This window comes from Battus philenor, unplaced genomic scaffold (genome assembly GCF_028537555.1).
Source record: "Battus philenor isolate CCGP_79_NKW_IND1 unplaced genomic scaffold, ilBatPhil1.0.hap1 SCAF_1, whole genome shotgun sequence".
NCBI lineage: Eukaryota > Metazoa > Arthropoda > Insecta > Lepidoptera > Papilionidae > Battus > Battus philenor.
In genome coordinates, this window is record NW_027181661.1 from 13887665 (window position 1) to 13907494 (window position 19830).

Here is a 19830-nt window from a genome sequence, read left to right on the forward strand (position 1 = left end):
TTTATAATAAATGGTATTTAAATAAATGGTAATATTCAATACCAAAATGCAGGGCGAAATTTTATATTTTATAATCTAAATATTCTAAACCATTATTAATCTATTCATTGCAGTTGTGATAATCTTACCATATTTTTAAAATACGATTCTATTTTAATTTAAATATTATTTTCATAATGAATACCAAAACGAGTAGCGTTTTCGATTTCCTTGATCGTTCATAGATTTAATTCAATATTTTTGTTGGATGTGAAAGCAGATGAAAAAGTCTAAAGATAAAGTACAAAAGGTTACAAAGTTGATAACTGCACTTGTACTATTTGCAATATTAATTACTATCATCCTCGACATGTACAGATTTGGACCATTTTATAAATGTATTGTGTTGTAGAGATGCATATGCCGGGAAGCCGGCAACAATGGCGGATGGGTCGCACCGAGTGATTTAAATTGTCTCACAATCGCCGCTTCCGGCGCGCTCATACGTTTAAGTACAAACGAGCTTCGGGTAGGATTGTGGGACCATCTCGCCCCCTCTGACCGATTACTATTGGTCTTATATATTTACACATACCCTCTTGACAAATAACCATAATTGAAGCAAGCGATCTCGTTCGTCGTCCGCGTTTTGCACTCCGCTAATATTCTGTGTGGGAAAATTACCAACGTGAAAAATAATTGTAAAACACGCCGCTGTTTCCTAATCATGGCACATATTTGACGTCGATCGATCTGTCAATGAGTTCTATCGTTCTTACTAAGTTACAAGCTCGCACGATTTTGTTTATCATTTATGTTACATTGATTAAACCGACCACAAATTTTATTTTAAAACTTTACGGCCTGTATATGGTGCGTTGTAACATATAAAATATTTACTACTGTGATGATGTCAATTATCGGACATGGTAATTATTTAAATAAATAGTTACTAAATTTGTAAGTATAATAACGCAATAATTATTCCTAGTCGCGTATATATCGGTCCTAGTTTTGTTATCTGAAGAGTCCTCGTGGCACTCTCGCAGCCTCGCTCCCGTCGCTGCCGCCCCCTTCATCTTCCAGCCTGCACTCCGCGATTTTTAATAACGAGGCTAACGACCGAGTTGAAGTTTTTGCGATGATAAGCCAGTATTGAATTTTTTGTTTTCTTACAATGCCATGTGGCGACGGTCATATTGCCTGTACTCGCAATGTTTTGGTTTATATTAGAATCTGTGAGCTCAACTTCATTATTGTTTGATGCATCGGTGGACATGCACTTATCGTCACTCTAAACACCGATGATCAATGAAAGGCTTGTGGTCGTGCACTCTCCCAGTGACATATGGCGAGATAACACACCAAGCTTCGTTCTAATAGGGGATATATAGTTTCTAAACACTGACATCGTTGCCTTTGAGAACAATTTTTTAATAAAAGTTCCTAGTTATAAATTTTGTTCCCAGCAATAAAAGCATTCTAGAAATTTATGAGGTTTTAAGATAAAATATTTATTTAGATTTAAATTACTTATTATTTTTAACTTCATAAACCTTAATCGTCATTTTTTTTTCTCGACGTTTATTCAAGTTAATAGAAATATCACGAGAAATATAGAGGGAAGATTGTTACGCCGCTAAAAATAAAAGAAAGACTTGCGTTCGGGACCGCCGTCTTTATTGTTTCAAAATCCTGTTTTTTCTTTTTTAATTACATATCGACTCTACTTATTTAGATTTTGACATTACTAAATTATATTACTACTTTTTATAAAAAAAATTCTAACAGAGAGCCAACACATAGGTCTAACATAGTAACTATTGGTTTATACAGCACAGTACAGGCTTTTTTGGGCCTTTATTATAAGATCGAGAAAACATTTTTATTACTTTTTACTGTAATAGTAAATGATAATTATTATTGTACTGTGGCGTCTACAAATATTGAAGGGAAACACGTGTCCCGCGTTGTCCGTCATCAAGAAGTGAAAGCTCCGATAGTGTCTATTGTAATGCACTAGATGAACAGGAAACGGAAAACATGCGACGGAGAGCCTATAATGTACTGGGCGTTGTAAGAGTAGCTTACACTACGTTTTAATTAACTTAGAGTAACTTTATTTTTACATTTGTTTAAAAATTTATTCCATGGTTCCACTTTTATGTTTCAAATACATACGTAGGGTACTTCATATATTACAGCAATTATATATGAAGTCAAAAGAATGACAACTATTGATTTTCTTAAATTAACGGATATTAGTGTAGATTTTCAGAGACTGTAGCGATTTATTTTTGATTTGCATGTGTTAAGCTCGCGTGTAGCGTCTTTGAATCTATAGCCGATGCGACTGGGTAGTTGTCGACACGCGAAATGCTGCTGCGGTAGAAAGCGTCGCAAAGATATGCATACGCTTGCAATGTTGTACTCTAATGAACGTTATAAATGAATATATATGAGTTCATATGCTTATATTTAAAACACCTAACCCACTTTAACCTAAATATGGGTTACGATATATGAACAAATGTTTGTCATAAGAATCATTGAAAAAATATGGACAAGTTTTATTTCCTAGAAGCACTTAACGAAATGACAAATTCTCTAATTTTTGAGTTTTCAAACGATTTGATTTTTAAATTTACTAATTATAATACGGTAGGCATTTTTTTAATACAGCCTTGTACCCAGGACAGATCCTATATATCATACACATAGGAGTTCTTTATTTAGCAATGGGAATATTCCGCTAGGATTTTTTTAGCGCTAAGGTAGAATTCTTCACTTTCAGAATTTAAATTATTAATAACACTGTTTACATTTGAGAGCTAACAGCGTTATTAATTTTTTTTATAAGTATGTCGGCTATAAACTTTGTATTTCGCACGAAATTTAAATATTTTGTTACTTAAGCATGTCAAACTAATTTTGAATTTAGCTTACAACAATAGTCAAAGAATGTCATAGATCTAACAAAGTTCGTTGCATGCAGTAATTGTTTATTTAGCTGGGAACGTTTATGTTATAGGATATTCATCGTCAGCATTTTGATTACGCAGAACGCTACGTGCACAAAGCGTTACTAGTTTCGCATTACGGGCGTCGAGTACGTAGCGCATTTCCCGCGTTGTTGTCGATTCTCCTCCCCTGACGGCAGCGGCTTCCCGTCGTATTTGTTTGCGGCGGACGCCGTCGTTACAGACCAACACTTGTGTTTGCAGCTTATTGCAGTCTGCTATAACTGTTTCTTTTATACGTCGTATAATTTTTTTTTAATGTGAAATTTAATATTTAAAGGAACCATAATGACTGATATATATAATAATATTATTTGTTTTGAATTTCACTCACAGAAAGAATTATATAAACAAAATCATAAAAAATAAATTGCTGTATTCTGTTAGTTGTAATTAATATATCTGTATGAATAATTAAATGGTAATTTAACAAAGGACAATAAAACGTATAAAGAAACTGATTTTAAGGTACAAGTAATGAAACGTTAAAAAGTGTTTATGTAAAGTGGAAAGCATGCTACAAAGTAACCGTCGGTAGACTGAAGTTATAGAAAAACAAATTTACGTTTGTTTTGCCACCCGCTTCATTAAAAGTAATGCTACAGTCCGGTAACTGTCTGTAATCTTATGGCAACGACGGACCGGGTGGCGAACTGTTTTAAGCAGCATCCGTTATGCTATATTAAGAATGTTATTTAAACTTGCAATATATTATTTTGAAACATAAACATCATTATTTAATAACATCGTATGAATGTATTTGAATATTTTTGTATTGATCATCAGGCCTCAGAATGATCAAAGGAGATCTTTCAGAGAGGCTTCTCTTTGAAAGATCTCCCATATTAATTAATGTACGTATGGTGAAGATTTCTTTTTTGTTTTTTTGGACAGTTATATTATTTAAAAAAAAACATACAACCATTCTTAATACATTTTTAGACCATTTTACTCAGACATACACACACACACACACATATATATATACATATATATTGTATATATATATATATATGTGTGTATATATATGTATATAAATATGTATGAATATATATATATATATATATAAATTATAACGATGTGCTAGTATCAAGCACAGCAAGCAAGTCTAATTGAAAAGCATGAGCTCTAATTGTCCGGGGAGGCACACCACCGCTCCAGGCGCTTTTACGACCCCCTCGTCTATACTTACCAAGTGTTGTTATTGCTCGTCCGCCCGTCTATCTGTTGCGTTATCTTTATATTAAGTATCGATTCATTTTCTGTTAAATGAATGTGCTCTGTTCACCGGCTTTGACATCGTCATTAGTTGTTTATTTCCACTAAACAATTTCTTAAATCTATTCATGGTTTAACTGTACGTGTTACATCATTATGTTAGGGGTAGGTTTATGTCAATAAATTCATTCAGATAAAACTAATTAAGACACAAGACGTTTGAGAAAGTGAAATTATTAATGATAACACGTTATGCCTGTGCAAACCTTAAGTATTTTCGAAAATAAAGAACTGATAACAAAAACTAATAAATATTTATTACTCAAATTTATATTTGTCGCATCCAGGGATAAGTTTTCTTTTGTCAAGAAAGATTTTATTATACGTTTTAAATATTTTTGAAATTTTATTAAAAGTGATGACTAAACGTTGAAATATAAATGCCATGAATACGGAGGTGCAGAAATAGACAACGATTAACTTGCACTTTAATAAAAATGTTATCTAATAAAATCCCAGTTTTAAGATTTATTACAGCCATACAAATTACTAAGAATTATCCTAACTTCTATTTATAATTAATATACCAGTAAAATCTTTAAATATGTAACAAATGCCAAAATTCGAACATCAGCTTACTGCCATGCAATGAGCACTCTTCGTGGCGCACATGTCCGGTTCAGTAACATCTGCGGCAAGGAAAGGGTTAAGGGCTTCGCACATTTTTAACTGCAAAATTTACTTTGAATCAGTCTCGTGATGAAATCACAAATAGCACCTTGTTACGAGTATCATTTCGGAGTGGAATGCTCTATCGTATTCAAACCTCTTGAATTTGTATGGTAACCCTGGCGGCAAATGTTTTTGCTCAAGTACTCCACTTTTTGACTTATTCGCAGAGATAGATACGTAAATTAGCATTCATAGATTTTCAAAGCCGGACGCAAGCTCCCTTAATGTCGTTGTAAAAAAAAACGTGGAGTGCTTATAATGTCGCTCTCGACGTAGCAAAAGTTACCCCTCGTCGGTCGTTGCTGAATACTTTGATGTTCAGAGGATTGAAGATCACTCTCTATAAACTATTATATTACAGATTCACAAAATAGAGTATATGAAAAATATTTGTTTGTGAATTTTAACTGAAATATCATTCTCTTTGAGGTCTTTTAGTGTTGTTTGTATTTTTCACGTCATCACTGAAATTATTCTACTAAGGATAAAAAATTTGGCGTGAGAGTCATCATACTGCACTCGTAATATTTTAATGCCTCTGCCCTAAGAGTTTGGATAATTGTGGGAAGATTAAAATATAAGACTCCTTTGACTAGTTGTAGTACGGACAGAATTTAAACTTTACACATTACTTAGTTAAGTAATTTCCAATGTTTGTTGTGTCGTGTTATTTTCATTTATTTTATTTTGTTAAATTAACTTTTTATGATATAAGTATGGTTCGAAATTAGTATCATTATGGGCATTATGAACTTATATTGATTCCCGCGGCCGACGATCTTGCGATGCGTATCCCCCGGTTCCGATTGGCCGCCGACGCGTGAGGAATGCTGACAGTAGAAACTAAATACGAAAAATTATTCATTTGTGCCTTACATACTTATTCAGAAAAAGGTTTATTAGGAAAATGTACAAAAAATATTAATTATTTAAACCTTTTTCACAAAAGCTAAAGTATTCATAGTCGAATCCAGTTTTTAAGAAATAAAGTTCATGTTTCGTCGTTCGTTAGCAGTGGCGTCAACTGACGAGTTTTCTAAGACAAGTGTCGCCTTTTGTTTCTTTGTTTAGCCTACAAAGGAAATATAGTCGCCGTAACAATACATAATTCGAATTTTAAATTTCACATCTGTATAGTAAAATAAATTTGATCCGCATTTTATTCAACGATTGTTTTACAATTTAATTGCCTATTAACGCTACATTGATCCCTCTTTTTCATTCCGTACATATCTCACTAGTAGAAATTTAATATGATATCTGTTTAATTTTTGTGTCATAAATTGTGCTACAACTTATGTCGTTATAACGTGTGGTAAAACGTAATAGATAGGAAATAAGAAATATTATGTTATATATTCACTCTATTTGTTGTAAATAGAAGGCATGCACACATTGTACATATAGTTATTATATAGAATTTGTAGATTATATAAATAGTAAAACATAAATTGATTAAAATTTAGCAAAAATCAATTTAGGTAAATAATAAGGAAGTAATAATTAGGTACCGTATCGACAAAAATAAAATAAATGAAGAATTAGCGGTAAGGAAAATGTAAAAAGTAGAAATGATAATAAATGTAACTAATAAAAAGATCTCAGCTATTTAGCAGCAGAGAGTTACAAGTGGCATAAATAAAATAAAAAGATCGTGGGATAAAACGATTTCCATATCTATGTCCTATCAATCAATCATTATATAGTGTACGTATAAAACCATGTAGGTATATTAAAAAAAAGTGTCTATCCTGACTATGTATGAGTTACATTAGCTTTAATCTATAATATTGCAAAATTTATTAATCGTTTCAATTAGTGCTTTTGCGTACTGTAGCAGGATACACCAACGACTAATTACTGACAACTTTAAGGACCATGCCACCCTTTAGCAATTGTGCGAAATTTCTGTTAAGGTTTCTTAAGCATTATTTTCAGCGTTGTTTTTGATCCTTATATATTTTTAAAACCGCATACACAATGACTAAATACATGATTTATTATCAAGGGATTTTTGTTGAAATATGTGTCATTTTGTTGTTATTCCTCAAAATTTAAAGTATAATTTTTGTAAATTTCTGACAATCTTGCGGCGGAGCAAAATAGAATATATTTTTCAATAATCGCGTCGAATTAATCATAAATTATTTCTTTATCCTAAATATCTTTGCTTAAAACATGGAAGGATTGTAACAAATAGGTTATGACCTTGTTGCATATTACGATACATGACACGGCATTCATGATATGAGTTTACAATTTTTCTTGGTGTTAGATTATCTGCATCATGCTTACTCGACAAAATAGAAGGCTGCGCGTTTAGCTCAGATGCACTGTTCAGCGGACACTAAAACTTAATACTAGAAACAAAGACATAGCTGATGAAACTCAACGAGAAAATAACCAATAATAATGTATCGTATTAGGCATCGAATGATTTCGAACCTTATTCTTTATTCCACAATTAAATTGTAATTTTTTCGTATTTCAGTATAGTCTTTTTTATCGTCTAATGAAGATAAAAATTCCACAAACCGGTGTCGTAGGAACAACACTGCACCAAATAATGAAACAGATAAGCCCCATCATACATCACCCTATTGTGGTTTCATTAGTGACATAAAGTTGACCCGATTCAAATGGATTCCATTTCTACACAGAAATGCAGTAGTCAAAAAGAACTAGCTACTCTAAATATTCCAATTAGTGCTGAGACACGTTCATTATATTATCCACGTTCTGAGATAATACGCGTCAAGTTTTATCGGCCCTTTGGTTTAGTTGCTTAAGGCGATTATCAGGAGACCGCGAATCTTTATTCGCGGTCGCCAGGTAGCCAGACCTTTGTCTGGCTGGGGTCTGCTGAGTAAAAACAAAAGAAGGTCCCCGTATAGGAGATTTTAGTCACTTAAAGAGTAGGGCTAAGAATAGGGTTATGGAAGTAAACCTTCAACGGGGTAGGAACGGGCATTCCTCCCGTACCTGCCTTAAAGGAGAACTAATATTGAGACGAATAAAAAAAAATATAGGTGTCATCGAAGTATTAAAATCTCATGATATCCCAGTACTCACTTCCCGTTTATAATATTTTTTTGGTATTTACTAAATTGTCAGAGACAACAAGAATTAATTAATTAAAATCTTATTAGGCCGCAAAAGGTGTTTTTTGCAAATTCAAACATTACGTTTAAAACAAATAAACACGTGATATCACTACACAATTTGTTTGTTAATATCGACGGAAGAGGCAAAACACTAGGTAGGTAACGACGCGTGTAGCCGACGATAATATATCCGTAAAGAGATCCACTAGCTAACCGTAACATAACAGTAGGAGCTGTACATTTGTAGGTTACTCTCGATATTCAATCACCATCTACGTAATTCCTCTGCATAAACTTGCTAAAGCAAAATATTCCGTCTAATCTTACTCCTGTCGGTAGGACTCCGGTTAGAGTTAGGTTGTTGTACCGCTTGGTGAAATGAACGTTTTAGTGTAAAATGCTCAAATATCACCGGCGGTCGCATAGACACAAGTCGCCTGTCCAGTGCTTACGATGGAGGTAAGATAATATAATTATGATTTTCTTACGTAAAAATATAACCGTAATATAGTCCAGATTGGTTTTTATGATCAGTTAAAAAGGGCACTTTTACATTAATAACAACTAGATCATGTGACAAGTAGGTGGATTCATTGTTGTAATTGCTTTAATTTAAATATCTCATTTTAAATACTATCAATATTAAAGAATTACAGCAAAGTCATATCTCTTATTGATGTTTGTAAAAAGTTTGATAACTTTATTACTATGCTAAGCATATTTTAAAATCACTTACGTAAATCACCAAAGGTTTGTTTGTTTTTTAAAATGTATTGATAAAACACTACGCTTTAATAAAGCACAATTTTGACGCCATTTGTTATCACTTAAGTCTGGTATCATGGTACAAATGAACTTGTGTCCGCTGCAACGATTACATGCAACATTCAAGATAATTAATTTTTACAGATCGTCTGGCGACTCAGATGCAACGAGTACTTCGGCCGTGGAAACCACATTGGAAAGGCTACGGGGCACTCGGGGCGCCCTGGAGGAGCTGTGGTCCGACCGCGAGCGCCGCCTCGAACTCACGCTGCAACTGCGACACTTCGAAAGGGATGCCCTTGAGGTAACTTCTACTGCCCGCATTATTCAACAACCACATCTTAAAAATAATACGTGTAAAGTTTCTAGCGTGTAAAGAACTTTAAATTTTTAAACACTTGCGTATCGATAATATCATCATCATATCAGCCGATAGAAGCCCACTGCAAGGCATAAATAATCTCAAAGATCGCAACGATGAGCGCTCTTGCCCTGTCCACATCCTGCGACCTAAACTATTATAAAATGAAAATAAAAACATTTAATTATGTATTAATTATGTGATATATAACATCCGACTATCAACTGCACATATGTGGCATGTTGCCAATACTTCGACAAGTTTTGTTTCCGTCGCCATCCGCGGCTGATGTGACCGACTAGTTTAGTAAACTAATATATGTAAGAAATCGGTGTATAAATCTCTATTAGAAACTACTTTAAGCACCTAAGTTTATCTGTGTGATATTTTATATCTATCATTTTATAAATATTTTTATGCATGTATGATATTTTGTGCAAAATGCATTGAGAGATGTATACATTGTATGAATACCGGTCAATAACGCGCCGCACGCGTCGTCGACATATACAATGGAATTCCTAATTCATCGTCATCCATGACGTTAAAGCAGGTACGATGAGCAGCTACCGTCATTGTTCAATGGAACACCGTTCATATGCGCTAAACGTAAAAACGATTTAACTGTATCCGCTTTATATTATTTTTCTATTAATTCGTAAACTTTTATAATTTGTTTTACTGATTACCTTATTAAGAATATAAAAATAAAACTAAAACTATTTACTAATAAATTTACCACTGGGATACTTTTTCACGCAATAATTTTTTTTATTATTTTTGCTATTTTGGGCTAATCCTCGTCGCTGCTAGTGCGACGGTTAGATTTATTTCCCATATAGTCACCTCCGGGGAGGCCTATGTCGATCTGTGGACGTCTTATGGCTGTATAACGATGAAATAATTTTATCTTACACTTTGAAAGAACGTGTCAAACTTAGTAAATAAAGCAAAAATATTGTTTACATGGCACTTAACAAACTTAACTTTACTCTTTAGTAAACCGAATTAGAATGCCATCAATAGTTATAAGTTGCCAATTGTATTCTATACCTGTGTTTAAGTAATTATTGTGATGCGTTCAGGTGTCGTCCCGGCTTGAGTTGTGGGGAGACGAGCTCCAACGTACGGAGCCTCCGCGCGACCCACAGCAAGCAGAACAGGCGCTCGCTGCACACAACGAGAGCGTCGCTAGAATGCAACATGCCACCTTCCAGGTACCTTTTCACCTGTTCTACTTCTAAAATGACCTTCAAGTTATAACGAAACGAGTAAAAAAGCAATGTGTTATAATGCTTGAAGTGTAGAGAACCTCAGGAGTTGAGAGAGTTCATCCTCATTAAAAAGACAGACTGTTGTGATAAGTAAACCGCATGGACTGTTCTATACGTAAAACCATTACGGAATGCAAATTTGTCAAAGTTACAAGGCTGGTTATACAACAGCGGGAATAATATGGAAAGTTCCTACAGTCGGCACATAAGTTGTAGTTTTGTTGTTGTTGCACTGCAGCCGTTGCTCAAAGCCCATCAAGTTGATTAATTAGATGTCGGTCGGGACTTTGTTAGCGATAAAGTATGAAAGTTCAGGTGGCAAGTACAGCTGAGTGCGCGGAACTGGTTTGATATGATATAATTTCATCGTCAGGTGGTACAACAAGGACAAGATTTAGCAGGAGCAATAACGGAGGCATCGGAGGTGATGGCTGGTGGAGGCGGCGGCGGTGCAGGGGGCACGGGAGCTGGTGAGACAGAAGCGGCACCACCCGACGCACAAGCCCGCGTCCAACTGTTGCTCGATTTTCTACATGACCGTCAACTCGATCTGGAGGAACTGGCCGAAGAACGCCGGGCGCGCTTTGAACAATGTGTGCAGCTCGGTTAGTAACATCCTCTCTTAAATGTCTTACTTGTCTAACTTTAACCCTTTCGCTTCGCTTATAGACGACATCCGCACAACGATCTGTGCGTACGAGAGCTGCTTATAGACAACATTCGCGCGACAATTTGTTTCTACGAACGTCGCCTACAGACGACATGCGAGCCCATGACTCCTGTGATGTATTTATTTATACATAGGTGGTATACATGGATCACCGTACGGCGGCGTCACTCCGACGCAGTACATTGCCATAGTTTGCGCCAATTAATGTGCTAACTTGGTGAAGAGACTCATTATAAAAATACAATTAAGTTTAATTAAAAAGAGAAACACTAATGTAAGTTGTTCGCATCTCCGCAGGACAATTTCAGAAAGACGCAGCGCAAGTAGTCAGCTGGATCCGCAACGGCGAGGCGATGTTGGCCGCGTCGTTTTCTATTCCGGGAACTCTGTCCGAAGCGGAGCAGTTAAAGCGGGAGCACGACCAGTTCCAGGTTGCCGTGGAGAAGACGCACGCTAGTGCCGTGCAGGTCAAATACAGGGCCGACGCACTGCGCGCCGCCAATCACTACGAGCCGCACACCATAAGGTAAAACGAAAATAAAACAAATATCTTCATCTTACGCTTATTATAAATAGTAGATACCGTGAATTAGGAAGCCTTGTAAAAAATACAGGTGACTTATGGTTAATTGGTCAGTTAAATTTATAGTCGATACGTACTTTTTTTATCGCCAATTTTACATTTTTGTCCTGTTATTAATAATTTTTTGTAACCTGAAAATATTACTAATCCGAGACATATTTATCTTAAATTTTATACAATAATTGGCTTTATTAATCTTTCAACAATTAATTAAAATTTTAATAAATTGCCTTAACATCCGTTTATATTGCTCACGGACATATTTAAGATTGAACTAACTACCTGGCCATAACCTAGCGCGGATGTCACCAATTAAATCACAATTCAATAAAAAATTGTAACGCTCTTTTGTATTAAGATTTAACGTCAATTCGTCTCAAATGATTTTTAATATACAAATAAATATGTCTCATTTAATTATTGAAATCGTTTTCTGTAGAAACCAGTTATTAAGTAACTAGCTATGAGTGTAAATATGCCAAACAGCTTAGATGGTTAGTTACTGTAATTATTGAGGTATTCAGGACGAAATTGTGAATAATTTCCACTAGTTTAGCACTGTTACTTGTCTGTCGTACCATAAGTGTACGCGGTAAACATTTCAAGAAAGACTATTATGATATATTATTAGTGTAACTACAGAATCAAACATTTGATTTTAAAAAAATAGGTTTTTTAAAATAACACAGTTAAAAATTAGACATGATGCAACCTTTATTCGTAAAGTGCACTGACGTAGTAACAGTACATTCAATCTTTTTGAATGCAAACAATTTTTGTAGTCCTTATTATTTGTTGAGTAAATTGTCATAATTTTGAGGAAATTATTAAAAGTCTATTCAATAAAATTTGTTGCAGAGAAATATCCGAAGAAGTTACTGAACGTTGGCAAAGATTAGTGACTTGTGCCGAGGAACGTCATAAGCTTGTGACAGCATCGCTTAACTTTTACAAGACAGCAGAACAAGTGTGTTCGGTGCTTGATTCACTGGAACGAGAATATCGACGCGATGAGGATTGGTGCGGGTCCACTGCGGCGCCTCCAGCTGACGAACAGCTGACCCATAATTTAGACAAAGCTGCACAGGTAAAATTTTTATAACATTGATTTTTAGCTCATATGATTGGGCGGTTTAGGACGTGGGATACTTAATAACCTTTTATTCGTTCCTAGGTGGCAGCACTCATAGTGAAACATGGCGAACAAAAAGAGGCTTTCCTTAAGGCATGCACTTTGGCGCGTCGCACCGCTGAGACGTTCTTAAAGTATGCAGCCCGATCTGCACAAGTGCACGGCCAGACCGCAGCGGCCAGTAAAGCACACCACGAACAAACACGCGCCATTCTGGATACGTTGTTGGCGCAGGAGAATAAGGTTAGTAGCAAGAAATAACGTGGAATTGTTTTTAACACTGTACAATAACATACATATATAGTATATTTTCCAATTTCCACACTTTTATCTTTAACACTTCACAATAGTAATGATATCGTTTTGCTTTCACTGATATCATTCTCTTCTGTCTACCCTTTTTTCGTCTATTCTCTATCAGTTATCTTTCCCCAAAGCTTCACTGAATATTCTCACAATGAATATTCAGTACAGCTGTTTTAGGTTTGGAACTTCATACCATGTCCAATCAAGAGATTTCTAACTATAGATGTAAAAAACACCACCCTGATAATCTTTCACCATTAAAAAGTTGTATAGTACATTTATATGCGTCTTGAATAAAATAGTTTCAAGCGATATTGAGGCAGCAGTTAGATTCATTTTAATGGATAATTTTATAAAAGTACATTTTTATACGTACAATTCTACTCTTTGCAACCTATTTGTTGTCATTCTGAATGGCGAAGCATGAATAGATTTAAAAACAATACAGCTTTTGTGTAGCGATAATATCACGGACCGAGCAGCCTCGACCACCTCTATATTTTTCATGGTCTGTGATCGCACCATGCATTTGAATAGCGCGTAATGTACAGGAGGATGGTCAGGAGTTTTGTCATGGTGTTATTGCAACCGGTGGGTTTTGTAGTGCGTTGAATAGCTGTTTATTTTAATTCCACTGAAATATTCCAAATAAAATTATTTTGTACCTTTTGTTTCTAATTTTCTTCATTAAAGATTTGATTAAGTTATTAAATGCAAAGCGGATAAATTGGGGAATATTTGGTGCATAAATTGTTCAGTGATTGTGACTCGTTACAACAAATGTACATGTATTTGTTTTGACCAGACTTATTTTTTTCACAGACTACTTTCAAAATTTTTAACAACTGCAATTACCTTTCTACAATATTCCCATAATTCGACGACAGTGTCAAAATTTAACTGTGACATTTGGCATTGTAGGTCAGTGTACGGTATATAGAATATGCTAGTTTTAGTCTAGTTTAACAGGCGTTGAGCTTCTAAAAATATAATCTGCTTGCAGTAATAAGTAAATTTAAGTTATCTTTATAGTTTCATTATATTATCGTATGGAGAAAAATTTTCGTCGCCTCTAGCTTACGAATTGTAAAGAAATTTTTGTCACGCCAACACCTCCGTTGAGTTTCCTGTCAATCCCTAGAAGTACATCAGGACCACTTTAATTACATTGTACACGTGAATTAACTTCTTAGATTTTCATTGCGCAAATACTGTATACCGGTTGAAAGAGGGAATATGCTTTTATTGAAAATATTCTGAACGAAGTATTATTTTGAAGGTACTAGAACATTGGACGGTCCGCAAGAAACGTCTCGAGCAATGCCAGCAGTTCGCTTTGTTCGAGCGATCCGCACGTGCCGCTGTAGAGTGGATCCGCGAGACGCAGGAGCGGTGCGGCGCGGCGGCGGCGGCTGCCGCGGCAGGAGTCGCGCGCGAGAGCCGTGAGCGTGTGCGCCTGCTAGCCCAACTCGCTGACGGTCTCGTAGAAAAAGGACACCCCCACGCTGTGCAGATCAAGGAGTGGGTCGCAGCTGTCGACGCTAGGTAATCTTATATAAACTAATATTCTCACCTCGTTTCACACCTCATATATATGTATATTTACTTTGACATACAAGATGTTCGCCCACTGGGTGAATCGACAGCTTAGATAAGGTCGCGGAAAGTGAGTGGTCATCATGGTGATCTTTGGTGGAGGTCTTTGCCTTACAGTTGGCGTTTATTGGCTAACATGATGATGATGATGATGATTTTGTTTTTAATATACAATTTCATTGCCTTGTCTACCTAAGCTATTTTCGCGTTTTCATATAATTTAAGATTAGAGCATTTATCGGACTAATGTTGAATATTATCTATTTTTAGATATGCAGAATTTAGTGGTTCAATGGAGGGCGGAGAAAGTGAAGCTGAAAGTGACTCGGGTGTGGCGCCTTCGCTTGTCTCCACGCATTCAGAAGAAGTGCGCGTTGAGCCCCAGCCGCCCGTCGTTGGAGAAGACAAAAGGCGTAGCGCTCGTCGCAAGGAGTTAGTACTTCGTTCTTTATGAACTTTGATCTTGAATAGCTGGTTTTCATGTAAGGCAAGAAGTTAGAATTTATTGTAATTTTTAAAGGATGGTGTTTATTGATTTGCAATAAAATAAAGCGCGACTCAATAGACTGCGGCAAGACCCAAATCAGCTGAGGTACTTGTTGTATTTTGAGTCTAATGAGTACAGAAAAGCTAAGACATGCTTTCGTGTGTGTGTGTATGATAGTGCTAGGAAGAGTTTTGGAACCTCACATTATTTATACGGTTGGCCTCATTCGATATAGAAACTTTTCTCTTACCGCTATAGCAATGTTAAACAAAGAAAAAAATTACACATTTAATTTTTTGACTTAATTATTATGTCGTTTAATAAAGTAAGAAAATGACAGCATGGTGTAAGGTACACCAAAAGATTAATTGGTCAGTTAAATATTAAAAATAAAAAAAAAAACAGCTATAATTTCCAGAGTCCGCTTTGAATAATTTGTCGTATTTTTAAAGGGACTTTTTTTACTACATATTCTCATTTAACTTAACTGTTTATACTGGAAAATTTGTTTGATATATAAAATTATCTTTGTGTTAAAATAAAAGTTAAAATATACTAAAAGGTACTTGGTTTGTTGCTGGGAAGTGTAACTTGGCTTGATCTATAGCACTGAATTTTTTTTTTGGACAATGTAAAAGTATTTGTGACATTCATTTAAATTCAGTTATGTATTTTAAACTTTACTACTTTATCAATAAAATTATTACATCTTCATTAATATTACGCCTGTTGGCTTAACTATAAATGGAACTTATATAAGCATAAATTATTATAGATTACTTGATACATGTATGCTTTTGTTTCAGATTTATAATGGCAGAGCTATTGCAGACTGAACGCGCTTACGTAAAGGATTTGGAGACTTGTATCACTTGCTATTTACGCGAGATGCGGACCGATCCCGGTTCAGTTCCACCGGCTTTACAAGGAAAAGTATGTGTTATTTTAAAAATATTTAATGTTTTACTTTATTATATATGACATATGTATATTATATCATCTGTTGACTTGGTACCAAATTTGTGTAATTTGTTAAATATTGCTTGCCAGTTTATACGAATTTTAAGTTAATATGACAGATGTATCTACACGTACTGTACTAATTAAAGAATGCACACAATGATTATATACATATTCCGTATAAGTTTCTAGAGAAACATAGTCAATTTAACATATACACTTAAAGTCTTCAAGAGAGCCCGAAGGTATGACAGTGTAATGTATTCTTTAGGAGGAGTTAATATTCGGTAATATCGAGGAAATACACCGTTTTCACGAGCGAGTGTTTCTTCGCGAGCTGGATAAGTACGAGATGATGCCAGAAGACGTGGGCCATTGCTTTGTGACGTGGGCTCGTGAGTTCGACATGTACGTGTCCTACTGCCGCAATAAGCCAGACAGTAACGCCGCTGTCGTACAACATGCCGGGGATTACTTCGATCGGTATGTACGCTATGAAGTTTATTTTATTTAGGTCCAACAAGTTAGCCAATAAAATTTAAAATATCTTTATTCAGGAAGGCATTCACAGGCACTTTTGAATCGCCGATTACTTTAACATTACAAGTAGTAAGCTACCATCGGCTCGCAATGCGCAGCTAAGAGGACCTGGCCAGAAACTTAACGGTTGCACTTTTTAAAAGAAATTCATATTTTTTCATTTTTACATTATATAACCAAGCTCAACACATTTCGATCAACTAAAAAACTCATGGATACTGTAGTAAGATTCATTAAACAATATACTTTTTTTTTAATTTTAAAACTAAGTGAAGGTCTAAAATACCTTGTGGAACTTTATTATATACATATAAGAGAATATTTAGGTTTTAATTTTAAAATAACGTAAAAGAGCAGTAACTCTTTTTTGTAACTTACATGTAGAATTAATTCGACGACATTGCCACATAATAAATTAACGTAAGATAGAACGCTTTGAAAATAACTAAAATGTATGAGTAGAGTCATATTATACAGTGAACCCAATTTTGTAAACATTCCTCGAGTTTGATTCATATTTCTGTTTAGGTATACTTGCAGAAAAATAATGTGGCGGTTTGTCCGTGTTTCCATATAAATACGCTTTGGTGTATTTAGAAAAGTAAATGGGCAATTGCTCAGATAGTGGATTGTAAAGAAGAAAGTTGCTACCCTTCTTAATATATCATAAAGTATTTTAAAAAAGAGGTTTACTATTCTGAGTTATACTTCGCGGCTTAAGTAGAAGAGGTGAAAAGTTTTTTTTTTATGATTTGCATTTAGTTTCTTTGCCTACATATTTACGTTCCATTCAAGGTTGTAAAAAATGCCCTAAACAACATTGCGTGAAAGAGCGTTTTAACCATATGAATTTCGTTACATAATTATTTACAATAACAGTAGCAGTTATATTTTGTAAAATTTTCGTTGTTTAAATTGAAAAATTAATAGATGGAGCTTTCATTACTAGTACTACCAACAAATGTCGAGCAGCGACACTGAGATTTATGAACAGCAGTTTTCAACGCCCACCAATAGAGGACGTTAAATTTTAAATTTAAACCGAGTTCATTACAAAATTTATTTTATATTACACTTAATATTAAATAAATTTGTAACCGTATACTTTCTTTCATTTTTTCTATTATTTTAAATTAAAATTCCATTCGTAAATATCATTATTCTAATCACACTTATTAATTTATAGTAAAGAAAAATGTCAAACACTTAAAAACATCAAACATAGTTAAAACTTCTAGATACGTCGTTTTTAACGGAGAAAATATTTATTTTTCTATAGGTATTACATTTTTTTTTATTCCTTATCAAACTGAATATATGTTTAAATACATATGTTTCTCAAAGAATTTTATGTTTTGCTGCGTATTAGATATAAAACTCGTGAAATGATTTTGAAAACTAAATGCGTGATTAACAAACGATTTTAGATTTGTTTTCTTAATTGCGTCATCTTTCAAACATCATTCTTATTTAGATGTTTACATTGGTAGCGCTCACAATAAAGTTTTTGACGGCCGCCGGGCAAGCGAAACTCGTGTTTTTTCATTAGGAATACTTTAATTGGATAGCGCCAGTAAAGTCGGTCCATTAACTTAAATTGGAGATAAATTAATCCACGAACACTTGGCAAAAACGTGCCACCTCTTTGATTTGTCCAGGTAATTGGAAATTGTCGCATAAAATTCTTAACTTTCTTTGGTGAAACTTATTAGTTTTATAAATTTAATGGGTATATATATATCACAGACTACATAGTAAGGATCGGGAGAAGTCGCTGTATGCGAGTACCGCAAGACCTTTCACCGTGGTGATCTTTGGGGTAGGCCTATGATCTGCAGTAGGCGTCAATCGGCAAATTTATCTTTTTGTTTATTTATTTGATTTTTTGACTTATTAAAAGAAACATGTTGGCCTTTATTTGTTTTCGTAACATTTTACAATTTTAACAGAGTGCAACGCAAGAAAAAACTGGAACATCCCCTCGCAGCATACCTTATCAAACCAGTACAAAGGATTACGAAGTACCAGTTGCTGCTGAAAGATCTGCAAGCGTGCTGTGCCGAAGGGCAAGGAGAAATTAAGGTAATAAAAAAATAATATTTTATGATTTTTGATTGTTAATGTTAATTTCTGTTATTGGAGTTGAAAAGTTCTCGAGAGGCGACCACGCGATGGTTAACGCGGCGTGGGTAGGCACTCCACTAGGTGGACCGACGACATAATCAAGATTGCGAGCAGTTGCAGGATACGGGCACCTTATTCTGGGCATTGATATGATGTCAATGAATTATTAATGAGCCTAAGTAATCCTTATAGGTTTTTTAAAGCAAAAGATGCTTTTGTAAAATTATACTCGACGAAGGTGGAATAAGTATCCTATTGAACTAATCTCAAAATGTGATATTAGTAATGCGCAGGTTTTTAAAGCAGCACTGCTGAAGTAACATGATGTAGTTTGTCTTAATCTAATGAATCAATATCTAACCTAGACTACCTAATGGAACATTTCACGCAAAGACGTAAGAATATTTGATTTATATTTTTATTGTCACGCCTAGAAAAGATAAGATATGTGGTGCTCAGATATTCTTTGTAAGAATTGTTAGTAACGAACTTAGATAAGATTCAGGTAAGTAAAGTGATAGTAATATAAGTGTTTATTATTCGTTTTAAACATAACAAAAGATATTTTTAATTCATTACAATTTAATTTTGTATTTGAATAGTATAGACTGTGCAGTGTTGTTTCTGTGCGATATTTGTAAGTTGACATTCGTCTTTACTGTTTCATCAATACTTTATATAAAAATATTGATCCATATTAAAAAGGCATTTGGTAATGTACTTCGTTTAATTGTTTAATTTCATTTATGTTTTTGACATCTCCGTTTGCCGGGCGAAAGTAAAAAACTGTCGAATAATATGTTACTCCTCCAAATGTGTTATAATCATAAAAGTTTGTTTGGTGAGCTGTGCTCTATTCATTGTTTATAAATAATTAAAAAGAACTTTTAACTTTTTTTTGAATTCCAAACTTTAGTAAAAATGTTAGAGGAAGGAATATTGACAAAGAGTGTATCATGTGATCAGCATCATTAGGTTA

The 19830-nt window shown here is 34.6% G+C and overlaps 1 protein-coding gene across 5 annotated transcripts in view; it reads left to right on the top strand.

Moving 5' to 3' along the window:
• The window catches only part of trio (trio Rho guanine nucleotide exchange factor), a 119762-nt gene that overhangs the window by 17767 nt on the left and 82165 nt on the right, over positions 1-19830 (top strand). For 4 of the 5 annotated variants that reach the window (XM_068763544.1, XM_068763559.1, XM_068763575.1 and 1 more), the window contains exons 15-25: positions 8963-9122; positions 10265-10396; positions 10827-11058; positions 11421-11649; positions 12565-12793; positions 12881-13081; positions 14424-14689; positions 15011-15172; positions 16034-16160; positions 16459-16670; positions 18677-18809. In XM_068763544.1, coding sequence (XP_068619645.1) covers positions 8963-9122; positions 10265-10396; positions 10827-11058; positions 11421-11649; positions 12565-12793; positions 12881-13081; positions 14424-14689; positions 15011-15172; positions 16034-16160; positions 16459-16670; positions 18677-18809 — 2083 coding nt within the window. The remainder of the gene's footprint in view (positions 1-8962; positions 9123-10264; positions 10397-10826; positions 11059-11420; positions 11650-12564; positions 12794-12880; positions 13082-14423; positions 14690-15010; positions 15173-16033; positions 16161-16458; positions 16671-18676; positions 18810-19830) is intronic. The other variant, XM_068763568.1, reaches the window with a different exon arrangement.